Below are 21681 nucleotides of genomic sequence, written 5' to 3' on the forward strand. Positions count from 1 at the left end.
AATCAGTGTCTTATTTTCTTCATGTTCTGACTACAGTAGCGAATTGCTTTACTTCCGGTCGTAACTGCTGTAGCTAGAAGAGGAAGTAAAGAATACATTCCCTAAAGAGGATTTAGCCAGAAAAAAAAAAATCTTACAGATGATGTAATCTATCAGTCTAATGCAGGGGCCAGTTTAGTATCCTTCAGACTTTAGAGGGGCCAGACTGTGGCCAGTCAGAGTAGGAAGTATACTGGCATTGGTAACAATGCCCCATCGTTGGTGTCAGTGAGAGGAATAGTGCCCCATCGTTGGTGTCAGTGTGAGAACTAGTGTCCCATTCTTGGCATCAATGGGCGAAATTTTGCCCCATTGTTGGTGTCACTAGGAGGAATTATCCCCTATTGTTAACCACTTAAGGACCGCCTGCCCACAATATACTGTGGACAGGCAGATCATGCAGGCAAAGCAAAGTACTGGTATGTTGCTGCCGTCTTCCATGTTTTGGGTGCGCACATCTCTGCTGCCACCCAATGTGATTGTACACAGCAGGAGTTTGTCAGCTAGTTCCGGACTCAGGGCCTGGACCCTGCTGAATGGCTGTGTCCAATTACAGTCCAGAGCCTTGTGTTGACAATCAAGGCAGGGCTCTCTACAGAGGAAACAATCTCGCTGATCACCGCCATTAATAGTGTGTGTATATATATTATATACATACACACACCATAGTTTGTAGATGCTACAACTTTCACACAAGCCAATTAATATACACTTTTCGGGATTATTTTTTACCAAAGACGTAGAACACATTTGGCCAAAATGTTTGAATTTTTTTTTTATTGTATGTTTTATTGGCGAAAGTAAAAACACTTATTTTTTCAAATTTTTTGGTCTTTTTTTTTTATTTATATCACAAAAATTAACCCAGTGGTGATCAAATACCACCAAAAGAAAGCTCTATTTGTGTGAAAACAAATTACATAAAGTTTTTTTTGTACGGTGTTGCATGACTGCGCAATTACCCATTAAAAGTAGCGCAGTGCTAAATAGCAAAAAAATGGCCTGGTCATGAAGGGGGTAAAACCTTCCAGAGTTGGAAGTGGTTAATTTAAGAGGAAAGAGTAGTGACCCAAGGGCTGGATAAAGGCAAGCAAAGGGCCACATCCGACCCCTGGGCCACAGTTTGGAGGCCACTGGTCTAATCTAAACATAAAAAGAAAAATATTTTGGCTGGAGCTCCAAAGCTCCAGCCAAAATGGTTTTACAAAGTTCCATTTTTGCTTCCATTGGACAGCAACGAACCATCGAGTAAGGACACCAATATTCAGCAGAGAGACAACTTTGCTCTAAGTGTTTACACTGCAACTGGTATCCAATAAGTAAAGCAGAATAAGTTGGGGTAAACGGGTCTAAATGTTTACTTGTTACATCAGAAATCCATTCCTGCAATTTTTCTTTTTCAGAATGCTGTGGGGTATACAAGACTGCAGCCAAAAAGAAATAAAAAAAAAAATTGTTGCATTTAAAACTAAAATTTGAAGATACTAACAGATTCGTTTACATTTCCCAGTAAACTGCATAATAGGAAAAATTGTGATTTTTATCCATCTCTCTGTATCAGGGGTACATTCCACTGCATACCAACAACATCATACTAATTTTTAGAATGACTGACAATGTTCACTCACTACAGAATCCCAATTTCGTTGCATATGTAACCACACACAGCATTTACATTTTATAAATAGCATGTTTGGCATGTACGTAAAATAAGTGTGAATCCAGAGCACTTGGTAGTCTGGTATTCTGAACAGAACATTCACTTTAGAGATGAGCGAATTATTCAAAAATTCGATTTGGCTGATTCGCCGAATTTGCGGAAGAAATGCCCTTGGAGTCTGCTGGGGAAGAGAAATAATACTGTCATTCAGTATGACATGCAGATGAGGGGGGGGGGGGGGAGAGGAGGGAGAGGAGGAGGAGGAGGAGGAGGAAAAGAAGAATGAAAAGAAGAAGAAGAAGAATGAAAAGAAGAAGAAGAAGAAGAAGAAGAATGAAAAGAAGAAGAAGAAGAAGAAGAAGAAGAATGAAAAGAAGAAGAAGAAGAAGAAGAAGAAGAAGAATGAAAAGAAGAAGAAGAAGAAGAAGAAGAATGAAAAGAAGAAGAAGAAGAAGAAGAATGAAAAGAAGAAGAAGAAGAAGAATGAAAAGAAGAAGAAGAAGAATGAAAAGAAGAAGAAGAAGAATGAAAAGAAGAAGAAGAATGAAAAGAAGAAGAATTCCAGTACAGCAAAAAGTGTATCTGCAGAGAGCTCCGCTATTTCTGACAGTTCCTTCACATTTACAGCGGTTGAAACATTGTATCTATTTGTTTCCGAATAAAAACATCTGTATCCTAAATGGAAACAAATAGATACAATGTTTCAACCGCTGTAAATGTGAAGGAACTGTCAGAGAACTGTCAGAAATAGCGGAGCTCTCTGCAGGGACACTTTTTGCCGGCTGTAGAAGGGATGAAAATCGGCCGATCGGGAAAAATTTGATTCGTGCATCCGAAGTTTGCTCATTTTCGGATTCGGTGCGAATCGAATTTTTCCTAATATTCGAAACGAATTCCACTTCGCCAAGTTCGATTCGCTCATCTCTAATTCACTTGACAAAACACTGCAATATATCAGTATTGTATTTGCTGATGTGTAGCGGTCATACCCCAGGTTTGGTATCCTCTGTGCCATGCCGGTTATGCCAGCAATGATATTGCTGTGTGAGATCATCACTCCTTTGGGAATGCCTGTAGACCCACTTGTATACATAATCACAGCGATGTCGTTTGCCTTCGGAGAGGAACGATGCTGGTTTGCTGTGAGACAAAAGATATAGCTCAATATAAAAATGTTTACCAGTGTATCTAAATTCATAACATTTTCTTTTTTGTTCTGGATACAGCGACGATTGGTGAACTTCATCAAGATTTTACTGCCATCTGTGTCCTGTTGAGAAATCTAGTCTTTCGTTTGTCCCATTGACCACTGTCATGGAGATGGAAATTAATGGGAAAATCCAAAAATTGGCGTGGTCACTAGAAAAGGTCTATAGGGGAAATCTTCCAATGGAGACACTTGTTCTAGTGGGATTTTTTACTTTGAAGAGATTTTTATCCCACTTCCCGTTGTCTGTACAGGACATGAAGTGAAGGAAAATGTGTTGAATGGGACACAGATGGCAGAAGACTAAAGGGGATTTAACCATTCCCTAATCTTGGGAAGTTTTGTAATTATTATTATTATACAGGATTTATATAAAGCCAACAGTTTGCTCAGCACTTTACAAAATGAAGGTAGACATTACAGTTACAATACAATTTGGTACAAGAGGAAACAGAGGGCCCTGCTCGTTAGAGCTTACCATCTAGGAAGAAGGGTTGAGTGATACAAAAAGGTAATAGCTGTGGGGGGATGAGCTGATGCAGGAAATAAATGGCAGTTTACTAGGTAGAAGCAGTATAAACTTCTTTAAAGAGAAAGGTTTGTAATGTACTGTCCTTATAACTCATTTGCCAGTGTCCAATTTCCTAAAGGTAGCACCATAAGCCAACGTACCTGAAAACTCATCCTTTGGCCTAGTGCACTATATATATATATTTTGTTTGGTCACTTTTGAATATTCCCTTATAGGGAATATACAGATTGCACTGTATTGAGCAATATTTGTCACCTGGTCACTTTTGGTATTTTCCGGTGTAATACACGTTACACTTAATTTGCATTGTTGCACATTTATATGATATATATTGATTTGAATATTTATTTAGTTTCATGTATTTGTCACTTGGTCACTTTTGACGTTTCCCGGTGGAATACACGTATTACACTATTTGCACTGTTGCACATGTTTATGATATATATTGGTTTGAATATTTATTTATTTACATGTATGTTTGTTTTAGTATTTAGCACTGCACTATTTATTTATTTACTGATTTGACACACATTGGTAGGAGAGTAAGTGTCAGCAGCTATAGGGAGAGGGCCCCATTCTGAGCGCAGGAAGTTGTTTTTTAATTTAAGGTGCAGGGATTTCAAAACTGTAAAGTGTATTTTGTTAATTTTACACGCTTTTCAGCTTTCTTTACTGAACTGTAGGCATCCAGATGATCAATTTAGCTCAGATCTCTCAGACATGTTCAACAGTTGCAGCTGACATGAGCCAACTGGTTGATCCTCAACTTACAGCTGAAAGAGGGACTAAGAAGATGGGGCTAATATTTAGTGAACATTATTGTTTTTCCCATTATGTGGACAGATGTCTGTGTGCCATTACATCATAAATTATACTGCATTTCTGCAGACCATAAGACTATTTTAGGTAAAATGGCTATTCTAAAACATTAATGCTTGTGCCTGTAGCTTTTCAGGCCAATAAGGACTTAAGATTAACACTTAGCAGCATTTTTATACTGTATTGCTAGAAAGAAAAGCAGGTATTGGAAAATACTACTCCCTGCAACACCAACTTCACGTTAAATGTATTGTATTCTGATAAGCCCCATCTTTCTGCATTATAAACGGTTACCTGAACAAACTTGCAATTCATTCTCAGTGGAACTGAAGATCTAATGCAAATTTGGCAGGAAGAAAAAAATCCGAGAAAGTTTTAAAGATTTGTCACTTAAATCAGAAATGCTGTCTAGGTATACTAGACAGATTTATGAGTTGTTGCTCTTCCAGCTCTACAGAAGTGTGTTGTTTGAATAAAATGACAGGAATCAGATTGTTTTCATCATGTGATGTAAAAGGGGATCCAGAAAAGTAAAGCAATTTCATCTTTAGAGAGTTTTGAAGTCTGTACAAATATTGAGATCATATAGAAGATTAAAAATGAATTTTATTGTAAAGATGATTTTGTAGTTACAATGATTACTTTTGGTCACAAGATGGCTCGTTTCCTTGTGCATTGATTGCAAGGCATATTGTCCTTTATTGGAGGCACCTGCAATCTATGTATTAGTTGAATAGCAGGCAGTATACATATAACTTGTGTGGTGTGCATCGCCCAGCCAGTCCCCCAATGACGTCATTTCCACACGCATGCGTACCAGCCGCAGTCTGGTGTTGAGGATCAGCCTGATACACAGGAGTATATGACCGCAGAGATATTATTTTAGATGTTTTACTATATGGGAGCAATTTTTTTTTTTCAAAAAAGGCAGTTTGATACTTCGTTAAGGAACTGTACAATTCTTCCTTTTGATGCGACACTCCGGAGGTGACAGAGCTTATACTTGGAGGCTGTTGGAAGATCAGTCAGCTTGAAAGCCTGTGACCATTTATAAATGGTACATACTGTTTGGTAAGAGGCCTTTTTAACCACTTCCCGACCGGCCGTTGCATATAAACGGCCGGACGGTGGCACTGCAGGGTCGGGTGGCCGTCTATAAACGGCCTCCCCGCACCCTGCTTGTGCGCGCTCCCTGGGAGCGCGCAGCACCGCGATCCAGTGCCCGCTGTGTCCTCCGGACACAGTGAAACACCGATCGTCGGACGGGACCTTTGTACGAGGTCCCGATCATGTGATCACTGATTGGCCAATCAGTGATCACATGCAAAGTAGTAAGCAAGATGTCACTTGTGACATCATTGCTTACGTGTGAAATCTGTGAATGATCACAGAGGTCACATGGTACAAGCCTATTCACAACAGGCTTGTACCATGTGACAAGCTGTGACCAATCACAGCTCAGTCAGTACTTCTCAATGAGTGCATGAATGCACACAGAGAGAAAGAGAAATGATTGCTTTTACATCCTATATGGGTGTAAAAGCAATGTGTAAAAAAAAAAAAAATCTTCATCACCCCCCACAAGTAGTAGTGTCACCATGGTGACACTATACTGCTAGGGTGACAGTATGTAAAAAAAAATAAAAAAAATAAAAAATAATAATCTAAAAAAATAAAATAAAAATGTAAAAAAAAATGTTTAAAAATTATAATTTTTGTTATAAACTAATTTGGATTTTTTTTTTTTTACTAAAAAGATAACGGAATAAATTTTGGCAAAGATTTATGATGAAATATTATTTATTTGCAAAATTTTATAAAAAAAAAAAACACTTTTTTTCAAAATTTTTGGACATTTCATTTACATAGCAAAAAAAATAAAAATCCCAGCGGTGAATAAATACCACCAAAATAAAGCTTTATCTGTTTCAAAAAAATGGTAAAAAATTCATTTGGGTACAGCGTTGCATGACCGCGTAATTGTCATTCAAAGCGTGATAGCGTTGAAAGCTGAAAATTGCCTGGGTCAGAAAGGGGGTAAAAGTGTCCGATCTTGAAGTGGTTAAGGGTGGTGCACAGTGGTAGAAGCACTGGTTTACATATTGAGAATATCAAGTAGACATATGAACTGTTGCTATCTAATAATTGGCAGAAGCCTTATGATTGGTTTTGAGTTTATGATTTCACTTGCACCTTAATTTGCACATGGTTCATATTTTTAAACACTTTTTTGTACTTTATTTGTGTATAAAATTAGGAGTGTATGAGATTTATCCATTTTTTTTTTTTTTTTTTTAAAAACGGTTACAACTACACTTTTGGAGAATTGTTAAATAATTTTGTTAAAAAAGGAATTTGCACCAAAGTCAGAACACCTATTCTAGGCTTAAGTCAGTGACTTGGAGCCCTTTCACTCTTGTGAAACTTGTCGTGCAACTTTGGGGTGCAAAGTCGCATGACAAGTCACACCCCATGTTTCCCAATGAGCACCATTCATATCTGTGCGACTTGAAAGTAGTTCCTGCACTACTTTGGTCCAATTTCATGTGACTTGAGGGCCATGGACTTCAATGTAAACCCTCTACAATTGCATGAAAGTCACATCTAAATGATATACATGTGACTTGTTTGTGACTTTTTAGAGCAGAAACAATCAAAGCCAAAGTCGTACTCATTCAAAATCGTATCAAGTCGTACTTTAACGTTGCAATCAAAATTGCATGATTTTGAAGTCACACAAGTGTGAATGGAGCCTTAAAGTACTGAAACCACTTGTTTTGATCAGCATTATACCAACTAGCATTTGCAGGGGAGGTCTACAACGCCAGTAGACATTTCTCCCAATACAAGTTTCCTTTAAAATGTTTGTGTTATCAATTTAGTCACACCATAAAGCTCTCCTACAGCTACAAAATTACAAGTTCACACTGCTGTATGCTCACCTAGCACTGCCTGTACAGAAACTGTAGAGATTAGCCCACGATAGATATAGATACCACCCTGAGCATTGCTAACTATGAGAACAAGTGCTGTAAGCGTGTCAGACACCATCTGAAGCTGGGAACGAATTGTGAAGGAGTTGATCAGGGTTATGTAATGTGTACCAGATGTATGGACCTTGAGACTGCAACATCTGGTCGCACAGAACAAGAATACGCCAATACCATACTAAAAAGGGGGATGGGTGGGATGTACCCAGTTCATCACTTGCTTGAAAGATTCTAGATTTCCTGCTGTGCAAGGACACTTAATATCAGGATATCTGGATTTGTTTGTACTTCCTGGGAATGAATCAACTAATGCAATCATAACAGAAAGGGTTGAAGTGGGGGAGATGTTTTTTTTTTTGTAACTAGATCCCAGATATTAGGTTATTTTGCAAGGAAAAGTTGGTTAAAATACATTTTAAAAAAAAGGAAAACAAAAATGGATTTAACATCCTCTGTGTTGCCTCTTTTGGAGCATCCGTTCTTGCAGAGGTATCATTGAAAGTTCCGATTTATGGGTACATGAATACCAAAGCTACAAGAAGAATCACTGTGCCCCCTCCAATACAAAATAATCCAATGGTTAGTGGAATTTGGTGTCTGATGAAGACACAAGGCAATAATGGCAACATAAGGGTTCCAATTGCACCACTTAATACCAACAAAGAGCGCTGATAAGGCAGCCTAGGAGCTATGCTAGCAATTGGCAAACCTCGTGACTCACCTTGCCTTGCTCCAAGAGCCTGCACAGAAGTCATGCTGTGCACACTGATATTATTGGGATAGTTAGTTTGCTGCGTAACGTTGCCATCGACCAAGATGATATGCCTCAGGAGAGGGACCTGGGGAAGTATGCTCTGTACAAAAAAAAAACAAAAAAAACAATTGAGTTAAACATCAGTACAGAGGAGAAAGAATATGGTTAGCTGAAATACTGACTGGATACAATCTTACAGATAAAATCTCCATATGTTCTTCAGCGTGAGAACTACCTGTGTCAATGAGATTTTGTTCACATCAGATAGTTTTGCATTCTCATTCAAGTTTAAAGGAACAAAATCCTGCCTAAAAGAGGTTAAATCCAAGTTGTATACAGGTCAGACGCAGATCAAATGTACTAGTCTTTTGAAATGGTTAGAATTATGGTACAACTGGAAAAAGATAGACACTCCAGTAGGTTTCACTATAAAGCCTAGCCCACTATTCATGGCATCTAGAACAACACTGGAAATTAGACAAAATATCACCTCTGAGAAGCATTCACTAAGACAACCTGGCATTCAATAATGACTTGTGGAGCCATAATTGAAAACCTGTAAACAAATCCAGGTCTTTCATCTTGAGTTGGCAAGCTTTTATTAAAAATGCTGATACTTCACATGGTTACCCAAATTTAAGGGCCGAGCCTATCTAACTATATGTGAACTCAGACCAAGAATGTAGCCAACATTCTAGAAAATAAAAATGTATAAAGATTTTGTAGATTGCCGCTTTCAGCAGATTTTACCTACCAACAAAGCAATAGGTTTTTCTATCCAATGAACAAACTGAAGTGTATAACCTAAATATGTACCATACAAATTTGGTGAATAGGAATTTTATAGTGACCACAGTCTTTTTTTTTTTTTTTTTTTTTTTAACAGAGAACCAGTCAAGGAACAGGTATTTTTTAGGACAATCAGTATTAAGTGAATTTAAAGGATACAATCACCTTTGGTAACCCTTTACACTCATATTCAAGGAGTACCACGTAACTTTCCCCAAAGTGCACCTGTCTACATCCATCCAAACCCCCACTGTGACAATAAGTGGGGGATCATCTCCCCACAACAGCTGTCACAGCCATGTCATTCATTTACAGAGTTCTGTCAATAAATGAACTACAGCTACCATCTGCCACTGTGGCACACGGCTTGTAGTTCTCAATGAACTGTGAGGGTGATGCTGAGCGCTCTCTCAGTTTATTGATCTTCCTGCTATGCAGTACCTGGATGCCTGTATGGGAGGTATGGTCAGACTGCTATAATGAGAGTCTACAGTAGCTTCACATTGCATCAGTGATTTACTGATTGTGTAGGTGCAATGTTCTTCAGGCTCCTGAAAAAATAAATAAAATGCACATTGTTTTTACATGCAAAAATATGTACATTTATAATTTTTTCGTTTTCATAAAAATTGAACTTAGCCTTTAACCCGTTCTGCGCCACCCTATAGCAGAAATACTGCTACAGGGTGGCACGGGTGCGCAAAATCACGTAGATATACACACACACACGTGATTTCATAGTTCCGGGTAGGGGGCGCCCTACCCGCGCCTCCATTTGCAGTCTCGGCTGTCAATTACTGGATCCTGGCCGATGATCGCCGAGTATCTCTGACGGGGAGAGACCTGCATGTAAACACAGATTTCTCCCCTGTCGGCTCCTGCACACTGCTTTGTATAGCTCTGCATAGCAGAGCCATACATATCAGTGTGCTTGCAGTGAAGCACACACACAGCCCCCATAGTGAAACAGCACACAGTTAACCCTTTGATCGCCCCAGACGTTAACCCCTTCCTGCCTAGTGCCATTATTACAGTGTCTGTGCTTTTTATTAACACTGATCCCTGTATTGGTGTCACTAGGGATGTCAGCGACACCAAGTCAGTTCCCCCAGTGTCAGTGAATATAGAGTCACTTGTGAGCCACTGGAGTTTGTATTCTATATTAAAATATTAATAGATCGCAGGCTCCCTTTCACATCCTTATATATATGTGCAGTTAAGGGACAAAGATTATAGTATTTAGGGTGCCACGGTCTAATATTGTATAAACCTGATTATTATATATAAATAATAAGATTAATAAACCTGGTGATTAAAATTCTTCATGATCATTATTAGACATGTGCATAAAATATCAAAACGTGGTAACCAGTGAATAATCATTCAATTATAAATACTGTGAAATAAAAATCCAAAAAAATATATATAAAATGTCCAATAAATACAAGTCAAAAAATAAATAGAGAAAATACTGTGGAAAACAAAAAATGTTATTAAAAAAGTCTCCAATTGATGTGAAAAAAAATTTATCCAAATAGTGAAAAAAAAAAATGATAAAATGTTATTGGAAATATGTGGAAAATCCTGTGAATATTCCAAAAGGCAATATACTCTCCTTCTAATCAGCCTAAAGATGGATATATGCTGCAAGGTGATCCTCTTTAATGCAATCAGCTGTTGATTATATAGACGTCTTTAGGCTGCTTAGAAGGAGAGTACCGTATATTACATTTTGGAATATTCACAGGATTTTCCACACATTTCCAATAACATTTTATCATTTTTTTCACTATTATTTGGATTCATTTTTTTTTCACATCAATTGGAGACTTTAATAACATTTTTTGTTTTCCACAGTATTTTCTCTGTTTATTTTGGCTTATATTTATTGGACATTTTATATATTTTTTTTGGATTTTTATTTCACAGTATTCAGAATTGAATGATTATTCACTGGTTACCACGTTTTGATATTTTATGCACATGTCTAATAATGATCATGAAGAATTTAATCACCAGGTTTATTAATCTTATTATTTATATATAATAATCAGGTTTATACAATATTAGAGCGCGACACCCTAATACTATAATCTTTGTCCCCCAGTGTCAGAATGCCTGCTGCAACCCCACTATAAGTCGCTGATCTACCATTACTAGTAAGAAAAAAAAATAAAATTCAAGTTTATATACACCACCATTTGTAGAACGTTCATGTAAACCAATTGATTTACACATATTGGGATTTTTTTCCTTTAGCAAAGATATGTAGCAGAATACATTTTGGCCTAAATTTGATGATTTTTTTACTGGACATGTTTAATTGCAAAATGTCAAAAATTGTTTTTTTCTCAAAAATACCACCGAAAGAAAGCTCTATTTGTGGGGGGGAAAAAAAGGACGTAAATTTAGTTTGGGTGCAGTGTTGCATGACTGCACAATTGTCAGTTAAAGAAACACAACGCCATATAGCAAAAAATGGCCTGGTCAGGAAGGGGGGGGGGGGGGTAAATCCTCTAAAGGGCAAGTGGTTACAGTAGAACCAAAAAGGAAAAACTTTGATTCATTTAGGATAGACAAAAGGGAGGGTTAAAATTCCAGCCAGTTTTATTCTTGCCGTCTGTGTCTCATTGGGGAGATTTTTCTTCACTTTCTGACCCATAGACAAAACAGGAAATGAAAGTAAATCCCTCATAAGGAAATCCCTGGTTGTTACCAAAACTAGTGTCTCTATTGAAAGATTTCCCCTCTATTCCTCATTTTCATTACATTCACTTTCAATGATAACAGTAAACATGACAAATCGAGAGGGTAAATCTCCCTTGTGGGGGCACAGACACCGATGGACCTGACAGGTGGTCTAATCCATCTCCAATCTATACAAAATGAAAAGAAGAGTTTTGTCTTTGGTTATAGGAAGAACAGGTATTTGTGCTGCCTTATTGGTGTATTCATGCAAAAAAAGGAGAAGCTTTTATGCAGTCCTTCCAGCCTTACATTGAGCTTAATAATTTTTGTTTGACAGGATGAAAACGCACGTAAATAATCAAAAATCAAGTACGCTCAGATAGGTATGGCCAGGGGCGGTCTGACAACTCATGGGGCCCCCGGGCAATAGGGGATCATGGGGCCCCTGTGTCCTTGCCCACACTCAAAAAAGCCTATTAAAAAAAAAAAAAAAAAAAAAAAAGGTACCAGGTGCATTTCATGGGGCCCCCTACTGACCCCAGGCCCTCGGGCAGTGCCCGAGTGCTCAAATGATCAGTCCACCCCTGGGTATGGCTGTACTAACATAACAATTTAAGAACATAGATTCCGATCACAGCTACCCAAAAGGTGACCAGTTCTCTTTAAAAAATCACAGCATTTCTTCTAAACAGATATATCTTGCACTGGTAGGACACCAAAATATACATAAAGACCACAGACTGAAGGCTGTGCTGAGACTGTTTAGATATAGAGCAAGTACAATTAGTATAAAACAGAATTTGTATATATGGGCTGTTAAAAGTTTGGAAGCATTTAGCTTACAAGAACATTAATATACGAAACAAAATAGCACCTTCAGGTCAGAACACTCAAGGTACAGATAGGGCTGTTTACATTAAATAAAACATAGCTGTACTGAGTGAGCACTCAGCAGGATTTAACCGGTGGATTCACAAACAAGTCTAAAACATGGCAAGACTAACAAAAGCTAGCTTTCGCCATACCAGTAAAAAAGTATAATATTTGTTCTGTATTACCACTTCAAAGTCGAACAGACGCCAAAGAATCTCCTTTATCAAGTGTCTGAAATAAATGAAGTCTGTGCTGCCTATGGTGATCAAGAATTCCCTTTCATGTGTTTCAATATTTAGCAAAAAAGTAAACAAGAGAAATCTACAGTGGATATAAAAAGTCTACACACCCCTGTTAAAATGTCAGGTTTCCGTGATGTAAAAAAATGAGACAAAGAAATCATTTCAAAACTTTTTCCACCTTTAATGTGACCTATAAACTGTACAACTCAGTTGAACAACAAACTGAAATCTTTTAGGTGGAGGAAAGTAAAACTAAAAAACTAAAATAATATGGTTGCATAAGTATGCACACCCTTAAATTAATACCTCTAAAAGATTTCAGTTTGTTTTTCAATTGAGTTGTACAGTTTATAGGTCACATTAAAAAGGTGGAAAGTTCTGAAAGGCTTTGTCGTTTTCTCATTGTTTTACATCACAGAAACCTGACATTTTAACAGGGGTGTGTAGATTTTATATCCACTGTAGTTCCAAGGAGAAACACAAAAAGCCAACAATCATACTTTCAGAAAAGACTAATGTTACTTCAGACAAAGGAATGGTTAGATCCTTTGTCTTCATTTTTGTTGTCCCACTTGTCCCCAGCTTTCTAACGTGTCACCAGAACAGGAGGTGAAAGTAAAATCTCACCAATGTGGACACACAGTTAACAAGAATAGTAACTTACCAGTAAATGCCACATCTTAGGAGTACTTTACAGACAGAAAGTCAAAGACCATGATAACTGGAGATGACTGGGACACTGGCAAATGCTTTGCTGGGAACACCCCATTGCACCTTCATATAGCCCTGCCACCATCTTCTCAAATAGACAAGATAACTCCTGCACATGCATTGGAGTCAGTCAGTCATCCAGATATACACGGCCATGTTGGTGATGTAAGCCTAGCTTCACATATGTAGCTCAGTTTACATGCTGTAGAGGGCTGAGTAGACAAGTAGGTGTATTTTAATTGAAGAGACATGGCATGTTTCTTCTTTGAAAACAGCCTCCCTGCTCACTCTGTTAAAAAAAAAAAAAATAAAGAAAAAGCCTTTGGTTCTGCTTTAAAACAAAAATGTGCTGCTGGTTTTCCCCAAGTCAAAGCACTGATCCTTGAGCTGAAGTTGTTTTTTGCACAACAGAACTCCCTGAATGTTGGGGTTCTTTAGGCACTCCAGAAGACAACTAAAGATATGTGCGGGCACATCCTACAAACTGCTGGCAAAATACATTAATGGTCAGCGTACATATTGACTGCATGAACATTACCTTTAATTTTGATTGGAGGAGCTCCTTACTGGTAATTATGTGGGTTACTTCAGTTTCTGCAAGCCCATGGGCAATAGCAGGACCACCCAATGTTGCATATAATGTGACAACTACAAAAAGGCAAAAAAAGAAAACAAAAAAGAAAAAAAAAGAAACAGTAAGGAAAAAATAACTTTTGCGGACATGAAAAACACATGCTGAATACTTTAGTCAATCACATACTTTGATTTATAAGCAGAGCAAATGTATCCATTTTCATAAAACAGAAATGAATTGTGCACAATGCGACAATAAAGATAACAAAATCAGAATTATTATGAGTATTGGATCGGAGTTAACTTCACTGTGTCATAAAAGCAGCACTTAGTCTAGTACAGGGGTGGGCAAACTTTTTGACTTGAGGGCCGCAATGGGTTCATATATTGGACCCGGGGGCCGGACCAAGAGTAGATGAATGATGTGTATGTGTCATCCATAGTAAGTATAGTAATATTCCCCCATAGTAAGCATAGTAATTCATCCCCCATATAGTAATTCATACCCCATATAGTAATTCATTCCCCCTATAGTAATTCATCCCCCATATAGTAATTCATACCCCATATAGTAATTCATTCCCCCTATAGTAATTCATTCCCCATATTAAGTCCCCAAGTCCCCCCTGTGTCAATTTACTTACCTTTGCTCCACGCGTTCCTCTCGCCGTGTTCCCGCGCCGTTCCGGTCATCAGGGCGGACTGTGAGAGGAGCCTAGCTCCCCTCATGTTCGTCACGCTGCCCCGCCTACACACATCCTGACAGCCATCCTGACAGTATCACGCTCTGCGGGCCAGATTAAAAGGTCCGCCGGGCCGTAGTTTGCCCATTGCTGGTCTAGTATGTTACTACAGGGGCTGCAGAGGGTGCAGCTGCAACAGGGTCCATGAGGACAGGAGGGCCAACCTATACCATGTAATTATTTTCCAGCTGGGTGTTTCCATTTCACTCTATAGTTCAAATATTCAGATTCCAGATACTCTGGTAATCTAGATTCAGGGAGAACATAACAAATTTACTAACTTAAAAAAGTGAAATAGCTGAACGAGACCCTTGACAGCTTTTGAAGCAGATCTAGATGGTCCATGTTCACATCTGATAGCATTCTTTTATACATGCATTTCTTTGTTTTCTGATTGACTTAAACATGGTTTAAAAAAATTATTTAATCTTTAAAGGTGCTAGCTCTGGAAGCTTAAAGCTGATCTCCAGGTTTCATTTAACTAACTTAAAGCTGGTCCAACCAAACGATTTACTTCAAAAAGATGTGGTGGCTGTGTAGACTCGGCTATCTACAGTATACAGCGCTGTGTTTCGGCAGCAGAAGCGCTTCCCATCCCATTCCTGGAACAAAATCAAAGTTAGGCCAGGTGCTGCTAAACTATTCCCAGGAAACTTTGTATTCTATGAATGACTACAAAGCTTCCTCAGATTGGCTGAGGTGGAGAGGATAGCTGATGACATCATGAGCCAGAGGAAGCTTTGTATTCATTCATAAAATACATTGCTTCCTCTGAGTGGCACAGCAGTGCTCAGCCTGACTCTATATTCTCCAAGAGCAGGATGCGAAGATGTCATCCCACTGCCAGAACCCAGTGCTGTATACTGTGCAGCTGGAGGATACATAGTTTAGACCGTTCTCTCAGCCACAGCAAAGGTTAGTGAAGGAAATACTTAGTCTACTGTAGATCAGCTTGGTCTAAAAGAAGCCATTAAAAGAAACCTGGAGATCAGTGTCAAAATTAGTATAGGTCCTGTAAACTAAAAGAATGTACACAGCAGGTTAACAATGGTGGTGCCAAGTGCAAGATCATTTGCATTATCAGCCTGCAAAAGAAAGTGCATGTCCCGGTGGTTGTTGTCAGCGTGTGATACAATTAATCGTTTAAGTGCAGATATTCTAATACGAAATTTAATGAACATTTAAAAAAAATAAAAAAAAAAATTTACAGGGTGGCGTTTGGATGTTCTAGACCAGGGGTCTTCAAACTGCAGCCCGCCGAGGGCAGGGGCGTATCTGCCGCGGTCGGGAGAGCTCGGCAGGGCTCAGGCGGGAGGGCGGGATCAGCAATTCTAGAACGGGGGAAGGTGGGCTCGGCTTATGAACCCGCACCACTCACCTGGCCTCTCTGCAGCCAGCCGGCCATATATTCTGATCAGTGCATGCATCCATCACGGCCGGAGGGCGGAGCTGACCATGAAGAGGGGGAGCAAGAGAGGAGACTCCATCGCTGCATGTCGGGTATCACGGCCACGGACCCTAGATAAGTGCAATAGATGATCGATCTCCTCCCTCTCTCCCCCCCCTCTCTCTTTTCTCCCCCCCCCCCCCTCTCTCTTCTCCCCCCCCCCCCTCTCTCTTCTCCCCCCCCCTCTCTCTTCTCTCCCTCCCCCCCCCTCTCTCTTCTCTCCCTCCCCCCCCCTCTCTCTTCTCTCCCTCCCCCCCCCTCTCTCTTCTCTCCCTCCCCCCCCCTCTCTCTTCTCTCCCTCCCCCCCCCTCTCTCTTCTCTCCCTCCCCCCCCCTCTCTCTTCTCTCCCTCCCCCCCTCTCTCTTCTCTCCCTCCCCCCCCTCTCTTCTCCCTCCCCCCCCTCTCTTCTCCCTCCCCCCCCTCTCTCTCCCCTCCCCCCCCCTCTCTCTCTCCCTCCCCCCCCCCTCTCTTCTCTCCCTCCCCCCCCCTCTCTTCTCTCCCTCCCCCCCCTCTCTCTTCTCTCCCTCCCCCCCTCTCTTCTCTCCCTCCCCCTCTGCCTCTCCCCTCCCCCTCTCTCCCCCCTTCCTCTCTCCCCCCCCCTCTCTTTACATTGTACACAGATCTGACCCAACAAGGTGTCCTGCATTTACCGTATATTTCGCTCCATAAGACACACTTGGGGGGGAAATGTCTGTGCATCTTATGGAGCGGCCGGCCCAGTATTCCCGCCACCGTTGTATGTCTGCAGTCTCTGGTCATCTCCTGTACTGTGTCCGCATTTATTCATAGTTTTTTTTTTTTTTTAAACTAAAGTCCGGCCCTCCAACGGTCTGAGGGACAGTGAACTGGCCCCCTGTTTAAAAAGTTTGAAGACCCCTGTTCTAGACATATGTACTCCTAGGTAGATGGAATCTAGTGGAGATCTATGAAATAGTGGAGAAAACAGAATCTGGAGCACTTGTAGACAGAAGCTGATAGAATCTGCAGCAGCTGCTTTAGGACTAAAAGTTTAAAGTTCAAAAGACATTTTCTTTAACAGCTAAAACTCCAAATACTCACTACTGAATTACTTGCCTTGTTAGGCATATAAAAGACAGACCCACTGCAATTGTTCATTTTCAGAGAATTACAGATACTGAAAACCTTCATGTACAATTAAAAGTGTTCTATTTTAACCCTGTCTTGTAAAACCTTGGGAATGGGGCATCAGGCCACGGTCTGAACACTGTGCTGGAACATATTTGAACTAATGTGGACCAGCTGCTTGAATTTGCATGCATGGAGGAGAATCCAAAGGACTTTGTATGCACACTTTTGTCAGCTGAATGCAGATCTGTTCTGAAAGTGTTCCTTCTCCCCCGCAGAGAGGAAGACACAAGAGGACAGCAGCTGCACTCCTAGCTGGGAGCTGAAACCAGTGTGGGAGAATAGGGAATCCAAAAGGCCTCATAGTCCATTTCTAGAGGACCAAACGACGTCTCAATCAAGACCAGGAAAAGGTAAACCAATCAAGGCTACAGAATGTTCTCTTAAGAGGTATAGGCCTGACGATTGTTTCACATGTTGGAGTCATATTAGCTGCACTTAGTTTACTTTTTCTTAATAGGCTTTTAAAATCTCCTTTTAGTCTGTAGATACTCTGATGTGTGGCATTCACCCAGGTATTTGATCATAATAATATGTTCAAATTATAGATTAGAATAGAGAACACATATAATGACGCATCAAACTTCAGATTCTATAGAATAAAAAAATAAAAAGGAGATGGTTCAAGAAACATTGGAAATCACTAAATGCAACCCAATTAATGGTTATGCCTACTTTTCAAGTAATAATTAGAGTGATTGTAAACCCTCACCTTGTAAAGCATCCCATTCAGTTTAAAACAGAAATGAAAAGGCAAAACATGTGTATACATATATATAAAAAAAAAAAAACAAACCTTCTTTGCAGGGACACGCAAATATGTTTTTGTTTTTATTGTGACAACCCCAACAGCCCTCGATTCCCTGAAACCTCAATACAAGAGCTACAGTTACATTGTTTGTTCACATCCTGCACCACACATCTTCATTTTCCTGGCTTTGCTGCACATTATAGCCCCATAGACTTCTATTGAATGGTCTCCCATCTTCCCTGGCCTGGTACACAACCCCACAGAAGTCTATGGGGCACCAAAGCACAGGCATGGCCAGGACAGGGAAGACTTGCAGCAATGGATGGACAGACAGACGGAGTCTTTAAATCTATTGAATAAATAAGAAATATTGAGTTGCATGTAATTTCCATATCTCGGAGTACAGTACAGGACACAAGCTATTCATTAGATCCTGTGTCATAGGCTGGTATTTTTAAGCTTTGCGCTTCCATGTTGCATCAGAAAGTATTAAGCCTTTCAACTTTGGAGAACATGCCATCTTTTAAGGCTAGATTTACGCTTGAGTGGGTGGTTGTGGCATCACAGTTCCTGCACCTGCAACCACACACAGCCAAGTCCTGCGGCTTTGTAGAGACGCAGGGCTGCCATTCATTCCTAAAGCCACTCCCATGCAACTCAACCTGCAGCATGTTCACATGGTGTAAATGCACCATATTTCCCTGCGTCTGCATTTTTAAAAAGGTGCAAGCACTTCCAGACCTCGCAGCCATGCTCATCACCTGTCTTTCCCCTGCTGCAGTTCAGAAATACAGCTAGGTCACCTCTTAATCCCCATTCTCAGATTGGACAGGGAAGAAGCAGAAATAGACTGATTAGGTCATCCTGCCAACGTATGTACCTGATTGGCCTCTAGTTTGTTTGTTTTTTTTACTGATTTTATAGGTGCCTGGAATTCAGCTTTAAGAGAAAGTAAGACATCTTTGTGTGTGGGCATTTTGCTTCTAGACTAAATTTTCCCAGCCATATAGGTTTTTTTTTTCTCTAAAAGTCTGCGGAAGTGCGAAAAAACAAACAACCCGTAAGTGAAAAAGAAAAAAAAAAAAAAAAAAAAAGTGCAAGTGCGAAACACCAACACAAAAAAAAGTGCAATTAAGGGTGCACTTTTGTCCACCCCCCAAAAGGGGTAGGACCTCTACCTTGATCCCCCAGGGCACAAGGCTCCTGACAGGGGACAAAGGGTCTCCAGCATGATCCACCTAGCCAAAAGGCCTGGCGCACCCCCTTTCCTTGTTGCTAGCCGAAGTCAGCCACCAAGTACTAGGTCAAGGGGCTCTACCAAAGACAGCACCCCCCCCCCCCAAGATCAGGGGAGGAAGGAACCTGAAGGCCACACATCCTCCCCATAAATGTCAGGGCAGGCCCGAGGACCCTCACCCTCCATCCAGTAAGGGGAAAAAAAAAACCCCCCAAAAAAAAACCACACACACATAAGTGAAAGGTGGCAAACAGTGAAGAAAGAAATAAATATGAGGCCCGTAGCAAAAAAAAAAAAAAAAAAAAAAAATTGCTCTAGACTTAGCCAAAAGGCCTAGCCTATATAAACATTGGTATATCCAGTTAATTCAAAGCCGTTAACACAGGGAAATTACTTCCATTCCAGATCCATTATGGATTATGCTCTAAGTAATAGAGAATGTACAAAACAGATTACATTGCTGCTGAAATTTGTACCACGCTATCAAGAAAGCTACTTTACTCTAGTGGGGCAGGGAGTCTGTCCAAAACGCACATCTCCTTTTCAGACAGGCTTCACTTAGATTAGAATTCACCACTTTTTTTTTGTTCACTATATTTTTATACAATTTTCAAAGATTAGGTTTAAAAAGATGGGGTAAAAAAAAAAAAAAAAAAACAACGCACAACACACACCAACAAATTTACACAAGCCAATATTACTTAAAGTAGCATAACAAAGCATTACACAATCAGAACAGGAGTGGACCAGGGCGTAAAATCAGAATGTAACATTTCAGAAATAAACGAACATGTCTATTATTTTTCTTTTACAGTTTGAGCCAGTTGGCACTTTAGAATCACAAACTAAACCTAAAACCGGTGTCCTTTCTACCAAAAGGCAGTTGTAATTTTTACAATATAAAGGAGTCAGCAAAATGCTTCTAAACCTACTTGAGCCTGACAATTCTTAGTAAATTACTGGCCCAATATAAAATGCCTTCTACCACTGGGCTTATAATTTTTTTTCAAGCTCACTAATATATTTTTATCAAAATACTTTGATTTACATAAATAAAAAGGTCAGTCTGTGCTACCCATATCAGCTTCCTTTCACACTATAATCTGACCTGGAAACTTGACATAATGAAGCCAATTGATTCCACTGGTTTCGGAAATTTCATGAGATGCAAAAAAGCAACAGTGTTACCTTTATCAACCAGATGGCATGTTTAATTCTCTAGCAAAGGCTACAGCATCAGCAAAAAAATGGCACATGTACCATTTATTCTGTGCTCCAGTTACCCATACTTTCCCCAGAGTATCACAACTCTTAAAGTATATGTGAACCCAGTTTAAAATCAAAGTGAAAGACAAAAAACATATGGGCACACTTATAAAAAAAAAAAAAAAAAAAACAACACAGAAAGGGGGGGGGGGGGGTATTTATTTACTTATTTAAAGTGATCACTAGGGGGGGGGGGGGTGCAGGGGATCCATTTCAGCACAAGACTGGTCACTGGATCAGTTTTCTGCCTGCGTTGGAAGCTAGCCATATGGCTCAGTTTTTAATAAGGACTAGCAGGACACCAGGTATTTCACACATAGGCAATACAAAGAGAATACTTTAATACTCATATATGGGTAAAGCAGGCACATATCAAACAATATGTAAACCCAATATTTCATATTCCTAAGTGAACTTGTCATGCCAATTTTCTGTTCCTGTCGGAGCCTTGGACTGTATCATACATAATATCCCTAAGGTACAATGTTCTCTATTCTTGTTATTGCTGTATGGAGTCAGCTGAAGCTCCTAAAAACACAATAACTGAGGTTATTGGATCACACAGGCCATGCACACTCACTTCAGTTTTATTTATTTCCATGTCCATTACAGCAGTCATACTGAGATGAGAACCCAAGGCAAACATATGGCCATAGCTTTTCTTCCTGCTTCTGCTTTGTGAACCGCTGGGATTTCGCGCTAAACCAGCAAGTGGCTAGATGGTTCCCACAAGCTGTCTTAGCTCACTCCTGTGACCCCAGTTACATAAACAATTAAGAACAGGGAAAGCCTGGGTCTATGCTGAAGTTAATGTGCATTGTGTATGTTGTACACCCTTTACAGCCTGGAAAGTAGTATTGGAGTCTTTTAGCAATACATAGGTCATCATCTATTTGGGAAGGCTTCCCATTCTCGAAAAGATTCCTATAAAGTAACAAGGGCATTTGGAAGTGCATACACATTCTAACCACATTCAGGTATCTCTATGTCACAAGGTTCTCAGACATGACTGTTCACCTCATCCAAGCATTTAGCATTTATTTCTAATAAAGAAGTGAAGCTCTGGCAGTAGTCACACTGGCAGACAGTGTAGGTGCTGCTCATCACAGGGCTGACTCAACATATGACGCACTGTCTGACCAGGTTTGTGCCAACTATGGAGTGCATGGTCTTCAACAGAGCCTGTCAGACTCATCTAACATGTCAACAAAGCA

The 21681-nt window shown here is 39.9% G+C and overlaps 1 protein-coding gene across 1 annotated transcript in view; it reads right to left on the reverse strand.

The window, feature by feature from the left end:
* The window catches only part of ACSL3 (acyl-CoA synthetase long chain family member 3), a 72951-nt gene that overhangs the window by 36320 nt on the left and 14950 nt on the right, over positions 1-21681 (reverse strand). The window contains exons 3-5 of the mRNA XM_089694302.1: positions 13843-13952; positions 7969-8101; positions 2689-2839 (exon numbers count right to left, since the gene is read on the reverse strand). Of these exons, the coding sequence (XP_089550428.1) occupies positions 2689-2839; positions 7969-8101; positions 13843-13952 (394 nt within the window). The remainder of the gene's footprint in view (positions 1-2688; positions 2840-7968; positions 8102-13842; positions 13953-21681) is intronic.

The sequence above is a fragment of the Staurois parvus genome, unplaced genomic scaffold (assembly GCF_062004578.1).
Source record: "Staurois parvus isolate SC_StPar_1 unplaced genomic scaffold, SC_StPar_1.0 ptg000658l, whole genome shotgun sequence".
NCBI classification, from domain to species: domain Eukaryota; kingdom Metazoa; phylum Chordata; class Amphibia; order Anura; family Ranidae; genus Staurois; species Staurois parvus.